The 15,783-nt window shown below is 40.2% G+C and overlaps 2 protein-coding genes across 6 annotated transcripts; one reads left to right on the forward strand and one right to left on the reverse strand.

Moving 5' to 3' along the window:
- Positions 1-35: 35 nt before the first annotated feature.
- Positions 36-3,960, reverse strand: dnaaf6 (dynein axonemal assembly factor 6). 2 transcript variants are annotated; one of them, XM_027028372.3, is made up of 6 exons: positions 3,727-3,960; positions 3,495-3,573; positions 3,128-3,233; positions 815-911; positions 575-660; positions 36-308 (listed from the first exon to the last, which is right to left on the reverse strand). In XM_027028372.3, the coding sequence occupies exons 1-6, from the start codon at positions 3,814-3,816 to the stop codon at positions 215-217; spliced, it is 552 nt and encodes a 183-aa protein (XP_026884173.2). In that variant the 5' UTR covers positions 3,817-3,960; the 3' UTR covers positions 36-214. The 2 variants fall into 2 exon arrangements, with proteins under 2 accessions (XP_026884173.2, XP_026884172.2); XM_027028371.3 differs by having other exon boundaries at positions 36-344.
- Positions 3,961-4,527: 567 nt separating this feature from the next.
- Positions 4,528-12,886, forward strand: eeig2a (EEIG family member 2a). Of its 4 annotated transcripts, none has more exons than XM_081723739.1 (11): positions 4,528-4,774; positions 6,336-6,456; positions 6,558-6,587; positions 7,207-7,323; positions 7,941-7,990; positions 8,886-8,980; positions 9,257-9,358; positions 9,880-10,063; positions 10,316-10,452; positions 12,103-12,212; positions 12,443-12,886. In XM_081723739.1, exons 1-10 carry the CDS (start codon positions 4,629-4,631, stop codon positions 12,177-12,179), a joined length of 1,059 nt encoding a protein of 352 aa, XP_081579865.1. In that variant the 5' UTR covers positions 4,528-4,628; the 3' UTR covers positions 12,180-12,212; positions 12,443-12,886. The 4 variants fall into 4 exon arrangements, with proteins under 4 accessions (XP_081579865.1, XP_026884176.2, XP_026884177.2 ...); XM_027028375.3 differs by having other exon boundaries at positions 12,149-12,212; XM_027028376.3 differs by having other exon boundaries at positions 7,944-7,990; positions 12,149-12,212.
- Positions 12,887-15,783: the final 2,897 nt, after the last annotated feature.

The raw sequence follows: 15,783 nt of genomic DNA on the forward strand, positions 1-15,783 counted from the left end.
CTTATGAGAAACGTTGGTCAAAAAAATTAAATCGCTAAAGCATTCGATTGTACTTTTATTTAAAAACAAAATAGCACACACTACGCGCCTAAAGATAAAGGCGCTATGGAAGAGTTTCTGTTCCCTGACATGCTTTCTCTTTCGCTGTTGTGGTGGACGAGGCAGTAGTTGTCCAGACGCTGGAGCGGCTCCGTGTGTTCCGGCTCCTCTCCGTTCAGGCCAGGTTGATGCAGTCCAGGGCTCTGTTCATGGGCAGCGTGACCTCGAGCTCAGCGCGCTCTGAAATAAAGCGAGCCGTCCCCTCCTCACTGTGTACCGGGTGAGGCAGATGAAGACCTAGTTTACTGCACAAATTGGGGTGGTAATCTTTTGTTACAAGATTTCAATACAACCATTGTAAATTATATTTACAATTCACTGACTGGTTGATTGGATTGATTTGACATGAATAAAGTTGTTTGAGAGTCAACTGAATGAGCTGGAAAAACAGACAAGTGTGGAGATGTAACATGAGTCCTTTTACTCTGATTCCTTTTCTCTTTTTTGTAGCTAATATGAACTCTGAGAATCTTACTACTTTGGTGTTCTGAGATCCAGAAAAGTCTCCTTCACATCCAGCACTATATCTGCAGCTTTAGTGTCTGACAGTTTCACCTTCACCTGAAGAAGAGGGAAGAGGGTGTGTAATGTAGGGAAGGAGAGATTAGAAGATGCTCATTTTAGTTAATAAAATGGATATTTTAATTCCAGTACAGTTGCTTTTTTATGCAGTGTGTTCATTAAGTTATACAGATGTTATAGGTGTGCCATGTACCAGCATGCTCTCACAGCACATGGAGGACGGATCCTTCCTGCTCAGACCCAGAAACAGATCCTCAGTACCCACCCTCTGCTTCAGAACAATCTCATACCTGTGCACACGCATACATGTGCATACATCAGCCTTGCTCTAAAATGCACATTTGCACACAGTTTTCTATCATATCAAATGAGGGTATGTAAGGCTTGGTGTTTCTTCTCTGGTCTTATACTACAGCAAACACATCTCTACAATTCTGTGAAACTGTTACTAATCAGATTTTGGCAGCGAAGTGAAGTATAGACAGCCTGCAGCAGTCGCTACAGTAACAGTTTGAATGGCAGTGGCTATGGTATGGCTCTAGTGTAGTAATCTTACACTTCACAAGCACTAGTTAATGAGCTGTGAGGTTAAGTGTTCTGTAGTGTTTTGTTCCTGTCATGGTATTCAGTTATGCCAGCAGATGGCGTAGATGATTCTCTTCATGTTTCATTATTCTATTGCTGTGGTGTGTTCACATGCGTCATAGTCTTTGCACCTTATGGAATGTGAATCAGTGTTTTGCATAATTATATTCAAGTGAATAACGTAAAATACAGTGCATTGTGTACATATGCACTGCCCTTGAACCTTTTGGCATGTTACAACTTGGAATAATAAATTTAACTTGATTGTTTACAATTTGGCTGATATTTCTCAACTATTTAAATGTGGGGAAAAAAATGTATTGTGACAAAGGAAAAGTAACAAAAATCAGACATCTGTTAACATAATTGTTACATAAGCATTCACCAAAATCAAACATGTTCATTACATGAATGCTGGCACCCTCAGATCAATACAGGGTTGCAACCCCTTTTACTGCAATTACAGCTGAAGGTATTTTAGGATGTTTCAATCAGCTTTGCCCATCTGGATCCTGAGATTTCTGCCCGTTCTTCCTGAGAAAATTGCTTAAGCGCTGTCAGATTGGTTGGATGGTTGGCAAACAGCAATTTCTAATCTTGCCACAGATTCTCAATCAAATTGAGGTCTGGGCTTTGACTTGGCCAATCTATACTGAGGTTCAAAAACCACTCCCATGTAGCTCTGGCAGGATACTTGGAGTTGTCTTTTTGGAAGGTGAACCTTTGTCTCAGGTCTCTTGCAGACTAGATCAGGTTTTCTTAGTGGATTGCCCAGTATTTGGCCTCCAGTTCCCTACACCATGAAGATTCCACCTCCATACTTCACTGTGGAACGTCAGAGAATCGGTTATCCTGGGCACAGCCCTTCCTATCTTGGCTTCAGGTCTCTCCAGCTCTTTCAGAGTGAACTTTGACCTCTTGGTTGCTCCTCTGATCACTGCACTCTAATCAGTCAATGACGTTTGTTTGAACGGCTCTGTCTGGGCATGGGTGTGGCTGTATCAGGTTCTTATCAACCTTCTGCTCCTTAATAACAAATGACTGATTTTAAAATGAATATAATGATGCTCAGTGGAATTGTTGAGGTTTTATATATTATAACCACATGCTGATTGATACTTTTCTATAATTTTGTCCAAGTTGATTCTCTGGGCTTCATGATTGTGGTTTTGCAGGACAAGGTGTATTTATAGTGAGATCATATTTACACTTCAGTAGATGCTATTGTTCAGAGGGACTTACAGAAGTGCTTTGTAGTTTCCATCAAATACACAGCCTCACATGAGAATACTATCAGGCTAATGTGGAAGACCATAAAACACTTTCTATGTGGATATTTAAGTGCTTAGTGACTCCATAAAGAGGTGGGACTTCAGTCTTTGTTTGAAGCTAATGACTGTGTCAGTGGGAATTCATTTCACCATCCGGATGCCAAGACAGTGATGAGACTTTAACAGGTGGACTCTATTCAGATAATTAGGGAACCTCAGATGGAAGTTGATTGAACAATTTTAGGTGTTTTCAAAGCAGTGGGGGTGAAAACCTATGCAGTCACAATCTGTATGTTTTTATTTGTGAGTAATTTTGTAACTATATTGACTTTCCTCACAATACTTTGGACTGTTTTGTGTAATCATTACATATCATTCTAATTGTTATTCCATCTTGTAACAACAAAATATGAGTTTATATAATAAGTTTCAAGGGGGATTAAACACTCATTCAAGGCACAGTATGACAAAAGCTATCATTATCTATCATGACATCATTGCTAGTTTAACATTTATGAATACATATATAGCAAATAATATTTAAATATTGATGTTAGCCTAAGGTTTTTGGATATAAAAAAAATAATTTAAAAAATCAGCACTACTGGTTAAAGAGCTCTGTGGCTTGGCAAACACTTCACCACACTCACTCAGGCTGAGGGCGACAATCAGTGAGGTCATCAAAGTGCGTCCCTTCATTCACCTCCTCCACATCCCAGATGTCTTTGTTGTGCTCCTTTATGTAGGCACTACTGACTGTATGTGTATCCATGCACAAGTACGTGCAGCGAGGTATGTGTGTGAATAAAAAGAGAAATAGAGAGTAAGTAAGTAGATGTGAAATCAGAACATTCATTCAATGGGAGTCTAAAGGTCTAAGAGTGTAGATCAGTTTTTTCTCTTCGAGTTTCCTAATTTCATCGCTGCCGTAGCACCAACTGGCAATGCAAACAGAAATGTCAGTAATGCAGTGTCCATTAGTACTAAAATCTCGGTCAGGACCTTGTTAGCACTCACCTGTTTCCTGCGCTTTTCCCCTGGTAGAGGGAGTAGCGCCGATATGGCTCGGGCCCATTCTCGCCATCGGCTTCATATTCTACGTACAGGGAAAACCACGTAGCTAGCAGGGCATGTTGACCCTTTTTCTGGGTTATAAGTGGTGTTTTTTGCTACATAGCCAGTTGGCCAAACGCTAAGGATAAAACCACCAGGTTTCCTTAGCTAGCTGGGTTATCTGGGTTAGCTTTACCTCGTAGTCCTCGTCGTCAGTCTCCTCTGCTGGCGGAGAGAGCAAAGCAGAAAGCGCCTGCACGCTTTGGATGGATGACAACGCGTCCATGTTTCCAACCTGAAACAAATTCTGAATTTGCCTGGGATGTGTTCGCTAACCGACAAATTGGAAAGTATGAGTCGGCACTCTCCTACTCTTATAGAACCTGTTGATGTTTTGAAGGAGACTTCAAACGCTTCTATGTTGTCATAGCAACTTTTCGGGGGGCTTTTTCCTGTTAAAAAATCCAAAAGGAACTTCCATTGCATTTCTTTTTAACTTGTGCCCAGCATTACATACAGTACAAACAACTCGTGCAGGATTGAGAGCGACAGTACATACTGTATTTTTGGTTTGGTACGTTTTGATAAATAGGGTTAATATTCTTCCATGTAAAATGCAGCTTTTGTATTAATTTACCTAGACTTCATAATACTATGATCCGCTCAAAGTTTCTGGGTCCTTTACATAAATCTCACACAACCGATTCCCAAGATAGTCGAAATACAACAGTAGACATTGAAGAGCAATTCATTTACATATATACATATGTTTATATACCTACGTTTAAAGAGTATTAGTTTTGCTCGGAAAATATGAAAAGTAAATGTATGTTTTTGTGTTATAATAAATTGTTATATAACACAGTTGGAATAATAATCAAGCCAGTGAGCTGTGAACATTTCCAGTTAACCTGTACAAGGACTTTTATTCTGACGATGAATGACTACTTAATACGCCTTCGCTCTGGACCTCGCGTGAAGCATTCCAGTTCAAACACTTTCAACGGTTGTAGCTCGTGGCAGTCTGTGCGGCTCGCGGACGAAGCGCTACCCTCCGTCGAGTTTTACCACAGAATAGTTTTAGCACAGAATAGCTCCATGTCCTTCAGGATGATGAAGAAAAAGAAGTTTAAATTTAAAGTAGGTTTCGAGTTGGAAGAATTGTCATCTGTACCGTTTGTCAATGGTGTTTTGTTTTGTAAAGTAAGGTTAACTGATGGAGGTTTCTCAGAGGAGTCGTCAAGGTAAGAAATCTTCAAAAAGTCTAGTTAACCTACATCTTAAACGCTACATTCGCTTTATGACAATCTAAGATACCTCACCTAGCTAGGTTAGCTAAATATCACCACTTCATTTACATATCTAGCTAGCCAAGATAGCTAGTTATCTTAAATGACCACTCAAACTCGCCTGGTCTTAAATAACCTAACGCTAGCGATCTAGGTTAAGTGTTAGTTAACGTTAACTAATCGTTTCTGAAGAGAAGTACAATAGCCAAGATAGGTTAGTTATCTAACTAGTTAGCTTCTGATACTTTTTTTTCCCTCAAATGAACTGAAAACATCTAAGTTTGTGCATTAGCTTACTTGGTCTCCAGTTGACATGAAGCTAGTAAGAGACAACGATGTGTGCCTTTAATCTCCTTGCTATCTAGTTTGTATAACCCTTAACCAGCAAAAGTAATGACCGTTTTCTAGGTGGGTCGATGTTTTTCTAAATTGTCGTGTTTTATGTTCATTTAAACGTGATCAGGATGGAATGATAAATGATGTTCAGATAGCCGTGTACCAGTAGTTATTGCTATAAATGGGTAAAGTTCTACACCCTCGCATGTGTCGTACATAAGAGTGCGCGAGTTAACGTGACATATCAACAATCTGTGTTACCACGCCAAGTATCTGCCCTAGCTTAGCTAGTACAGACAGACCTGAGCAGTGTATGGTATTACACCGTGGGCAGTAACGGTGCAAACCACTGATAAAACTGGTTAGTAAAATATCTGGTGTACCGATGCTAAACGTTTTTGGTACCTGCAACACAGGCAGATGTTAGATGTTTTCAAATCAGCTGAGCACTTTGAATAAAATGTGAGTGTAATTGGTCTCTACTATCATCTGGGTGATTTGAGTTTGTAGTCAGTCTTGGTTATGTAAGGGGGCTTAAACCTGTTCTAATATTACTTTATGGCACAGAGTAAAAAGATCATCATAAAATGAGCACTTGTATTAAGAATTGTTACAGTAATGATATTTATTGTAATAGTAGTGGCACATATTTTTAAAAAATTGTAAGTAATGTAACTGTTATATAGAAGAACTTGGTTGCCAACTGACTTGTTCACAGTAAGGCTTTTAAAAAAACTGTACAGATGTAAATTAGACAGTGAAATACTATACACTGAACTATGTGATGTATAGTAGTATTGTGGTAACTTGGTTAGAGTACTGAGTCTCTTGTAACTGGGAAGTAAGTGTTGAGCAGCAGTTGAATCCCAGTGGAGGGTTGCTGGTTTAGGAGAAGCTGTACACACTCCTGACCAGTGAGGGGCAGAGCCATGTGATTTTGTGTGCATGTGTTCATGTGTGTGTAGTCTTTTCTTCTAGGAGTAAAAAAAACTTTAATTTTTTTTTGTGTGTGAAGGTTATTTGACTATAATAGTGTAATATCATGGCAATGTATGCAATATCATGTTACAGTATTAAAATAATTTGAGTTTACAAGCATTATAAAAGATTACAAGTGTACATTTCTTTTATAATGTTATATGTACACTTACATTTGATCTTTTCCTGGGTTCTTCCACAGAGAGCCAGTTCTAGCTAACTGTGTGCGTTGGAGCAAGAGGTTCTCCTTCCTGTGCAAGATGAGTGCAAGTGCAGGAACTGGCATTCTAGATCCATGCGTGTGCAGAGTATCTGTGAGGAAGGTAGGGTTTCATGTCAGAACAAGCTAAAAGACTTGAAATGACCCCTTTCTCTCCTTGGAGAGTTAATGTTTTCTTATTGTTTCTTTTCCTTGTGTTTTAAGGAACTTAAAGGTGGCAAGACGTTTGCAAAGGTAACATTTCTTGAATGTCTTTCATCCAAATTTTGTATCTGTGACTCATTGAAGAGCTTTGAAATGCAGACTAACCCAACATTTGCATTTCAAAACCTGAAATTGAAAGTGGACAGTAACAAGAAGCTAAGATGTTATGAAAAGCCTGTAATTTAAAATTACAGTCTGTCTATACCAAACTAAACTGCATCAGTTCAGTTGGTTTTGCTCCCTTTGTTGAAAGCTTGACATTTCCCTTAGTAGAGGAGGTGGTTTCTGGTAATTGACAGTCAGACTCTGCGTTGTTCCAGGAGTCCCTTTGTGCACCCTCATCAGGCCTGTGACTTCCTGACCAAAAAGCCATGTTTCATAGTGTTCTATCAAATCTCACATAGCAAGGAACTATGGGATATTGAAAGCAATGGTGTTTTGTAAGCCAGCATCAGGAGGCCTTTCACGAGGATGCCCAGACAGTGAGGTGGAGGATGACTTGAGTCAAACAGACTACATGTGATGAGGTGTAGATGTGGGAACATTTTGAGCTTCATTGCAGCACATGAATCTTGCAGTATTCCTGTGTGCTGTTTTTCTATTCATTTCAAATAAATCGTGCGTGCGCACGTGTTTGTGTGCATTGCAGATTGGCTTTGTGGATCTGAATCTGGCTGAATTTGCTGGTTCAGGAAGCGTCACTCGGCGCTGTTTACTGGAGGGTTACAACACCAAACGCACACGCCAGGACAACTCCATACTGACGGTACTAACACACACACACTTCCTTCTCTGCTGTGGTAACGTGGCACGTGTGAGTCTCTCACTTTCACAGTTCCCCTGCAGACATTAATGATGGTGTTTTCTATGGTTGTGAAATATGTGGTAACTAGGAGGCAGGAATGAGGAGTCACCTGTTAGTCTAGGAAGAGACTCAGGGATTAAACAACAAATAAATACAGGTTATGTATATATACACATATAGCACCTTTATACATTCAAGGTGTCTTTACATATGACTCACATCTCTGATATAACAACTTGCACACACTCAAAAATCCCTTACAAATGGTAAGTAACTGGCCAGAGTGTTCAGCCAGGCCAGACGCTGAGGAGGACAGGTTGTGGTGGCGTGGTGTAGCTTGGCTGTCAGCTGGGCTTTGAAAGGACCAAGGACCATGGAAATACTGCATGCGCATGGTGTGTGTGTTCACGCAGACACGTGACCCATACAGTGACTCAGGGTGTTGTTTTAAGGAAAACATGATCTGTGTCTCTGTAGGAAAACATGTTGCCAAGCTAATTTCAATAAACCTGTTCCAGACAGTACTAAACTGTAAGGAACGCTGCTTTCTCTGTCATGCCTTTTGTTCCTGTGTTAAGCAGGTGATCATATGTATGCAGCTGATGTCAGGTGATCCCTGCTTCAAAACGTAAGATTTCTGTTACTTGCCATGTAAGATCAGTAAATTGTGATGTGTGTGTGTGTGTGTGTGAGAGAGAGAACATGTAGCAAGTTTTCTCGTTTTTATTTTTTTTCCTGCATGAGCGGTTTTGTCTGAAGCCTCACACAGGAAATCTGACTGACTGATTTCCTGCTATCTCTCAGTATCTGCTACAGGAGAATGCAAAACCTTTTTATTTATTTACTTATTTTTAATAAAAATGTAAAAACTGGAGTTTGGCCACTGGTCAGTTTATTTGAAGTCACTCCTTAAGAACATATGCACATCACTGCTATCCTCATATGTAAGGATTGGATTGAGTTGTGATATTGGTTTACTTGGAGATAGGAAAGGCCACAGTGTTATTAGGAGACAGGCACTGGTCAGATTCCATACAGAGCTATCAAAGCATGACATGTGTTTCCAAATCAAAGTTACGGACAGATTGAATCCTTCATGACCAAATCAAGCGGCATGCTTAAAGGGCAAAACCAAACAAATGTAATCTGGAAATGTCACTGCCCTGCTTAAACACAGTAAGATTAGTGAGAGGTGAGTACAGTCAGTATTCCAGAGAAGATCTGCAGCAGTTTCCAGAGTCTTCATGGGAATTGGCGTTCCGATTGCTATGGTCATAGGTCTACCTGGCATCGTATAAGGTCTACCTGTCAGTCTGACTATTCTCTCACTGAATGTAACACTATTCTTCAAAAGTAATTGTGTATTCAGTATCATTTGCATAGTGAGCCGTCTGGTGCCACGGTGGGACAGTGGCATGTCCCACATAGGACTATAAAACTTGTAACCTGTGTTTTGGTGAAATATCACTGTGACTTTGAATTCTGTTTAATCAGTCAACTGTTATTGTTTATTACCCTTTCAGGCCTCCTTCCACAACGATGACTGTTGGTTTCCCTGGAGACGCAGAGAGTCTTCATGAGGACAGGAGAGGTGGAGACACACCAAAAACAGCAAATGGTATGTTTGAAACAAACCTGGTTTTGGGCATTAGAACCACACTCTAACCTCACACCATCCCAGTGCAGCATGGGGAGTATGAAAGGAATAACGTTAACAGTGTTGGTGCTCATAAAATGATTTCTGCTGTGGGTGTACTATGGTGATTGTCATTGTAAGAATGTGTCTTTACTGTGATGATTTCTGCTAATGACCCAGTCCTGCTGTGGGCACCTGGAGAGTGAATGGTAGTTCTTTTAAGAGTTGAACACGGTTGCTGTGTCTTTTTCTGTGTAGAGAACGAAGGGAAGAGCCATGCTGGCTGTGTTCTTGAAGATTTTGGAGGATGTGGTCACTCGAGAACCGCTAGCTATGCCAGCCAGCAGTCCAAGCTATCGGGTGTGTAACATTCAGCCACAGTAACACAGTGTAACGGAATACTGAAACCAACTGGTTATGGTATTTGAATTACTATTTCTAGTAAAGTTTACAGTAATGGTCAGGTTTGAAACAGTATTTAATGTAAATTATTAGGACTAAATTGTTGGTATAGTAGTGCAACATTCCAGCTTATGTAGTGTGTTGTTTATAGAGGGTCTGTGAGCTCTTTCAGTTTTCCAAGCACAATCAGAGATTCTTAGTTTATCAGGAAGATTATCCAACATAAGTTTAGTTTTTCCCATGGTCATCTTAAAACAAAACATTAATTTTAGCTTGAGGTATAGATTCAATCTGTTTCCTTGATGTTGTTTTTATGTTTAAAACTGTTATAATGTATCATATTCTATAGGAAATCCATTTTTAAAAATGTTCATCAAAGACTTATAGAACAATTAATTACAATTTACTACAAGGAATTTTTTAATTTATCTATTTGCGTGTTGCCTTATGACTGGCTGATTCATTGGATCCTCTGATAGGCTACAGCACAAGTCATTCATGCTCCTCTAGCCTGACGGAGCTCTCCCATAGGAGGAATATTTCAGTGGGCAGTGCCTCCATAGGAGTAGGCAGCCTACCAGAGGACAGAGAGTCTCTTTCTTCTGCTTACTGTGCAGCCAGTGACCCCCATCACCTCAGCTCCACCACAGACAGAGCCAACAGGTAGGTAGGGGTGTGTGTGTGCGCGCGCGCGTGCGCCTTAACAAGTGTATTTACAGAGTTAACAATTGATGGAACGCGTGTGTGTGTGTGTGTGTGTGTGTGTGTGTGTGTGTGTGTGTGTGTGTGTGTGTGTGTGTGTGTGTGTGTGTGTGTGTGTGTGTGTGTGTGTGTGTGTGTGTGTGTGTGTGTGTGTGTGTGTGTGTGGATTTGCATCTCGTTTTGCAACATTTACCGTGTGTGTGTGTGTGTTAGGCACCTTACTAAACAGGATTCAGTGTTGGCTCAGTTGAAAAGGATGGACGATACCAGAGTTGATGCGGATGACATTGTAGAGAAAATCTTGGAGAGCCAGGATTTCAGCCACAGTATGCTTGACTGTAGCGCTGAGGGTGTGTACACATACATATCATATGTACACACACTAACACACCCTTCATGTGCACACACAAACATCCTCATTAAAAACCTGGGAAGTGCAAGGTGATGTATCTTCCTGGTTTTCCCATCGCTCAGACCGCAGTATTTCCCACATGCAAGAAAACGAAGTGGATTTGCCATGGGTGGGATTCCTAGAGAATACCAAGGGTTGACTCTCACTACGGCCCTTCAGGTCGAGACCCTTGACCCTCACTATGGCCCTTCAGGCCGAGCTCTTCTGAGCACCACATGGTTGTACAGCACTGGGTTTCCTGCAGCAGGTGTTGTGGAAGCGTTAGCGCTCTAACACTGTTGATTGTTCTACATTCTGCTGTCTCTAGTGTCACAGATTACACTTGTAATACATCATACTTTACTACGTTGCATGTTTGCGTGATTGACTTTGATTTTTCACTGAGTTTAGTTCTTCTACCCTGTCAGTCTCAGGTCTGTTGTTTCTGCAGTATTGTGGAAAATAACCTTGTTATCCTGGTTACCACTCCACCAAAAAGCAAATAGATGCACATGCATACATACATTAAAGGAGTTTCCAGGGGATTCTTAGTAAAATTACCTTGGTTACAGGCAAACCAAATCACACACCCACACCCACACAAATACTACACAGCAGTAAGTGTATTTCTTTTTTCACACGGAATGATGTTGCCATTTAAAATGACATAGTAATCATGTGTGATGCAATAGAAATGTTTTGTCAGTATTACTCTAACAGCCTAAACTCGTTCCATGCAGTTCAGTGATACTGATCAAGCTACCTGTGACATGAAAATAAGGTGTACCCCACTTCTTGATTTTAAATTTTTTTTTTAAAGGTCTGCCCACATGTAAAGGTGTGTGCACGCGTGTGAGGCAGACCGTGTAGTAGTGGAGGTACTGTAATTTGCCTTAGGCTAAGAGGTGTGCTCATGGCTCAGCCCTGTTGGAGCTCTTCTGAGAAGCAGTTTAATAGCTCATAAATACACATTCTCATGTATAGCTGGTCTGTGTGTGTCCCATTCTGGGTCTCTAATTTGTTTTTACCTATTTATTTACCTTCAGTGCACTCTCACACGCACATCTTGGCTTAGTTTAATGGCACCAGCATTGCTACTCACATGATATTGCAGGTATATCATGTTATTCAGCATGTATTTAGATATGTTATGTGACATGCTCACTGCACTCAGTGCACTCTGCAGACTGATTTTCTCAACATTCTCACTAACTTCCATGCATCACTGAGAATCTTTGTTTGTATTTGTGATTAATGAATGCTCAGTATAACGGTACTGAGTTAAATTAAATTTAAAAAATGTAAATTATAATTCCATTCCCTTAAAACAGAGAGAAGGGGAGAATACAGGCATTTACTCTATTACAGAATTGTGGACGGAACCACGCTGTATATTTGACTTCCATAGTGATGAAGTGTACCGTGTGGACTATGGAGAGTTGTCAATCTCTTAGTGTCTGTTTCTAATGGCACACTGTATCATCACTTGCAAAACCCTTTTTTGCATTGTATTTGTATCTGAATTTACATGCAATGTGTGCAAAACCCTGCAGAGGGGCAATCATGAATTTCAGGCAGTGATATGTGCATTTCTAATTACATTTTGCAGTGAGACCAACCAGACAAGTCTTTGTGTGTGTCTGTCTCTTCTGCAGAGGAAGGTTTGCGGCTCTTCGTTGGCCCTGACGGTAGCACAACTCTGGGCACACAGCACACAAGGTGGGTTTTGTTCTGGAACGTCACCAGGGTCCTCATGGCAGCTGGTATTCCTGCATGTCATGGTGGCACCTGTGTGACATGCAGGAACTGTGTGACATTGGCTGAAGTGTTTGTGCAAAGTGCTGGCTGTAGCTGATTAGAGGAACATGTACTGAATGTTACCAATATGTGATTTGATTTGTCATTGATGGATGCGTCTTGATCATGTTTTCTCTTTTACTCCCTCTTAGGGTTGGTGCTGGCACCTTCGAGCAGGTGGTTATTAAGCGCTAGACTCTGAGCTCACCCCAGATGCTGTAATAATCCTGTTTTGACAGAAAGTGATGGACAAGGTACCACCAGTTGTCTTCCCTCTCTAGCAGAGACCAATGTCAACTCTGCAGCACCACTATGCTGCTGTAATAAGAGCAAACAGTATTCTGCTCCCTCTGGTGGTTAAATAGGAACAGTACATTGATTTTGATCTTCTGCCTGCAAGTTAAAATGGTGCCTCTCATTACAGCTGGTCTGTAATGCACTTCAAATTGAAATAATGTAAAACTGTTGCCAAATTGTATGGTTGAACGACATTTTTGTACTGTTTACATGGGCTCATCAGAAATGGATGAGAATTGCTGTATTGTGCCAAACATTTCCTCAATGTTTTCTATAAAACCTTTGTTCAAGCAATTTCAGTTTGCTTTTATGGATGGTGCTGTGCTTTTTTATATATTTAAATAGATGGTTATAGATTGTTTTGGTTGACTTGGTGCCGGTTCTCTTGTTCTGTTTTATAACAATGCACTCTCCTCATGAGTCTGACGCCAGCCACAGAGGAGGCTGTGACTAATTTACTGAAGGAAAGAATTTCCTCAGTTCTCTGCTACAGACTGTTAAAACTGTCTGCTCATACATGGTCACTAAAACATCAGAATCCTGTCAAATGTGCTTGTGGAGAGATTCTCACAACATTAAAAAGGGGTATCTATCCTGTGTGCTAAATGTTTTTGCAATGTCCTGTTCTGTGGACACATGACAATAAGATGATATTGGATGGTGTGGGGTGTCTCTTGGTGACTTGCGGTGATGACACTGCATTGTACATGTCACGACTGGTGAACTACAAGCAGTCTGTTTATTGCCTCCTATCGAGATATAAAGTCTTGCTTTTACTAAGTAGCATCACTCACTATATAGCCGAGATATGGACAAGCTGTACTGCATCTCAGATGTGGATGAGTGGTCTGATTTTACAGATACAGTGAAGGCCTATTTTCATATTTTAGTTCTAAACTGAAAAGGAAGTAGTGAATTAGTCCAAGTCTGATCGCAGTGTTTTTGTAATCTCATTCAGGCTCTGTGAATGGATTTAATTAATGACTTATATTAGCAAAGCAGTAGTATTTATTAAATGACTATCAAAGTTGTCAGACTCATTCATACATTCAGTATTTGAAGAGATACTTGTAAAAATGAATGACATCAAGAATCGCTGCTGTAGTGCCCTCCTGAGGCCAATTCATACCAAACTTTGCAGATGTCTCCAGGATGGGCTGTTGTAAATTCTTTCTAAATTTAGTGACCGTTGGCCCATGACTTTTGATGTTTAGCTGCTTGTGCCTAAAACACTCTACGCACACCAATTGAGGTATAGTAGCTGCTCTGTACAAAATGTCAACATGTTTTATATAGAATTGTAAAGATGTATGCTGCTGATCATTTTAATACCAGTTTTGAGACAATCAGGCAAAAATCCAAGAACGAGTATGAAAAGTACTTTTTCAATCATCAGTAATGCAAAACTGGTATGATTTTTCTCAACACTTGTAATTGCAAAGTTGTCACGCTCCAGTGGCTGCATTATATAAGTACAATTATATGTCCCTGAGATAAGCAGTGTGAGAGATGCTTGTATTTCATGCTGAAAACTGCAAGAGTGCCCCCATCGGCCAATTGCTGTCAAACTTTACATGCTTGTAGAAGGTCCCTCCCTATGGAGACCATTAAAGTTCAGTGGGCTCGACCAATGTTAAGCCTGGCAAATGCATGCTGAAATCTGATTGATTAGCTAATGGTGGATATGTTTTTAAAATTCATTGAGTTGTCCATAGGAATCCTTCAGTCAGCCTGATGAGCAGAATGCAAACTGTCTGCTCAATCATTTCAACAATTTGAGAATTATTTGTATGATATAGCGCTCCCTATTGACAAGTGTCAGATTAATCTGCAACTGCAAAATCCTTCACAGCATAAATGTTTAAAGTTTCATGACAATTACTGTACCCATTCAAGTGTTACAGCTGTTTAAGCAAATAATGCTCCATCCCAGGACTGTTGATTGATTGATGAGTGACAAACATCCTCTTTGCAAATGTCAGCAGGCTTGTTCTCTTTAATGTGGTAGAGGGAAGATGGCTCACTGTTGAGCCTTCCAGAGGTGTCGTGAGCTTAATTCAGTAAAACACAGAGGGAGGTGCCTGCCTGATGACCCCTGTGCAGAGCGCGCAGGATATCTATTAGCATTTTCAAATTAGCAAAAAATCCATCATGGTGGAAATTAATCCAGAAGAATCCAAAACCGAAGAGCTTTTAGTCTTAAAAAAGAATTGAGTCTACAATTTACAGTGCAGGAGATACAGACTGAAATGTTATGTTGAGCTGTAATGCCCCCTTTAAGCTGTTATGGGTGTCTGTCCTTAATGTGCGTTTTCAGATACTGTACCTTCCCACCAAGTTTGGTAGCCTTACAGTCTTTGCTCCCCATCACGTTTTAGTGGAGAAAAAGCAAAATAATAAACAAAAGCAAACAAACAAATAAATAAAAACAGCAATATGCACTGGATCTTTAATAGTGGGTCTGCATTGCACCAAACTATTCCAGAAGGGTCGATCGGAAGAACCGCACTATCAGCTCCTTACAAGGATGCCTCTAGTGGTTGATCTCAGAATTGCAGTCACACTTTCCTGCCCTTAATTGAGAATTTTAATGTGGCATGTTTGGGTTTTTTAGTACCAAAGTGGATGCTATATGTAATAGCACTGCTTCCAGGTGCAAGTGCAGCGGAGTTTTGTACGAGGAGGAGCTTGTTAACCTAGCTTACGTTCATGTGGTTTATGTGACCGATGAGAATACTGAGGTGGTGAAATTGGTGGTGTAGTTTATTTCCTTGCTGTTGTCACTTGGCTTATTTATTGGCTTTTTGAACTCATATGCTCTTAGAAATGATGGTTCTTCAGGGTTCTTTAGTAATGGAAGTTGTTCTATTTAGAACCACGAGTTCTATATATTATTTTATGTTTACATGGTTCTTTGGAGAATGTGTTGTATATGGTTTTATTTAGCACGAAAATGTTTCTTCTATCATTATGATGTCAAGCTTGTTTACAATAGAAGAACCATTTTTGATGCTGTATAGAACCACATAACACATTCTCCATCAGTCTAAAGAACCATTTAAACAAATGTACTTAAGAATGAATAAATGAACACTTATTGGTATTGATTTGGTTTTATCTTTCTTAACTAACTTCTACATGCTTTATACACTTTTGTAACCCCCCCCCCCTCAAAAAAACCCCCACATACAAATCA

The sequence above is a fragment of the Electrophorus electricus genome, chromosome 11 (genome assembly GCF_041902795.1).
Source record: "Electrophorus electricus isolate QZ-2024a chromosome 11, ASM4190279v1, whole genome shotgun sequence".
NCBI classification, from domain to species: domain Eukaryota; kingdom Metazoa; phylum Chordata; class Actinopteri; order Gymnotiformes; family Gymnotidae; genus Electrophorus; species Electrophorus electricus.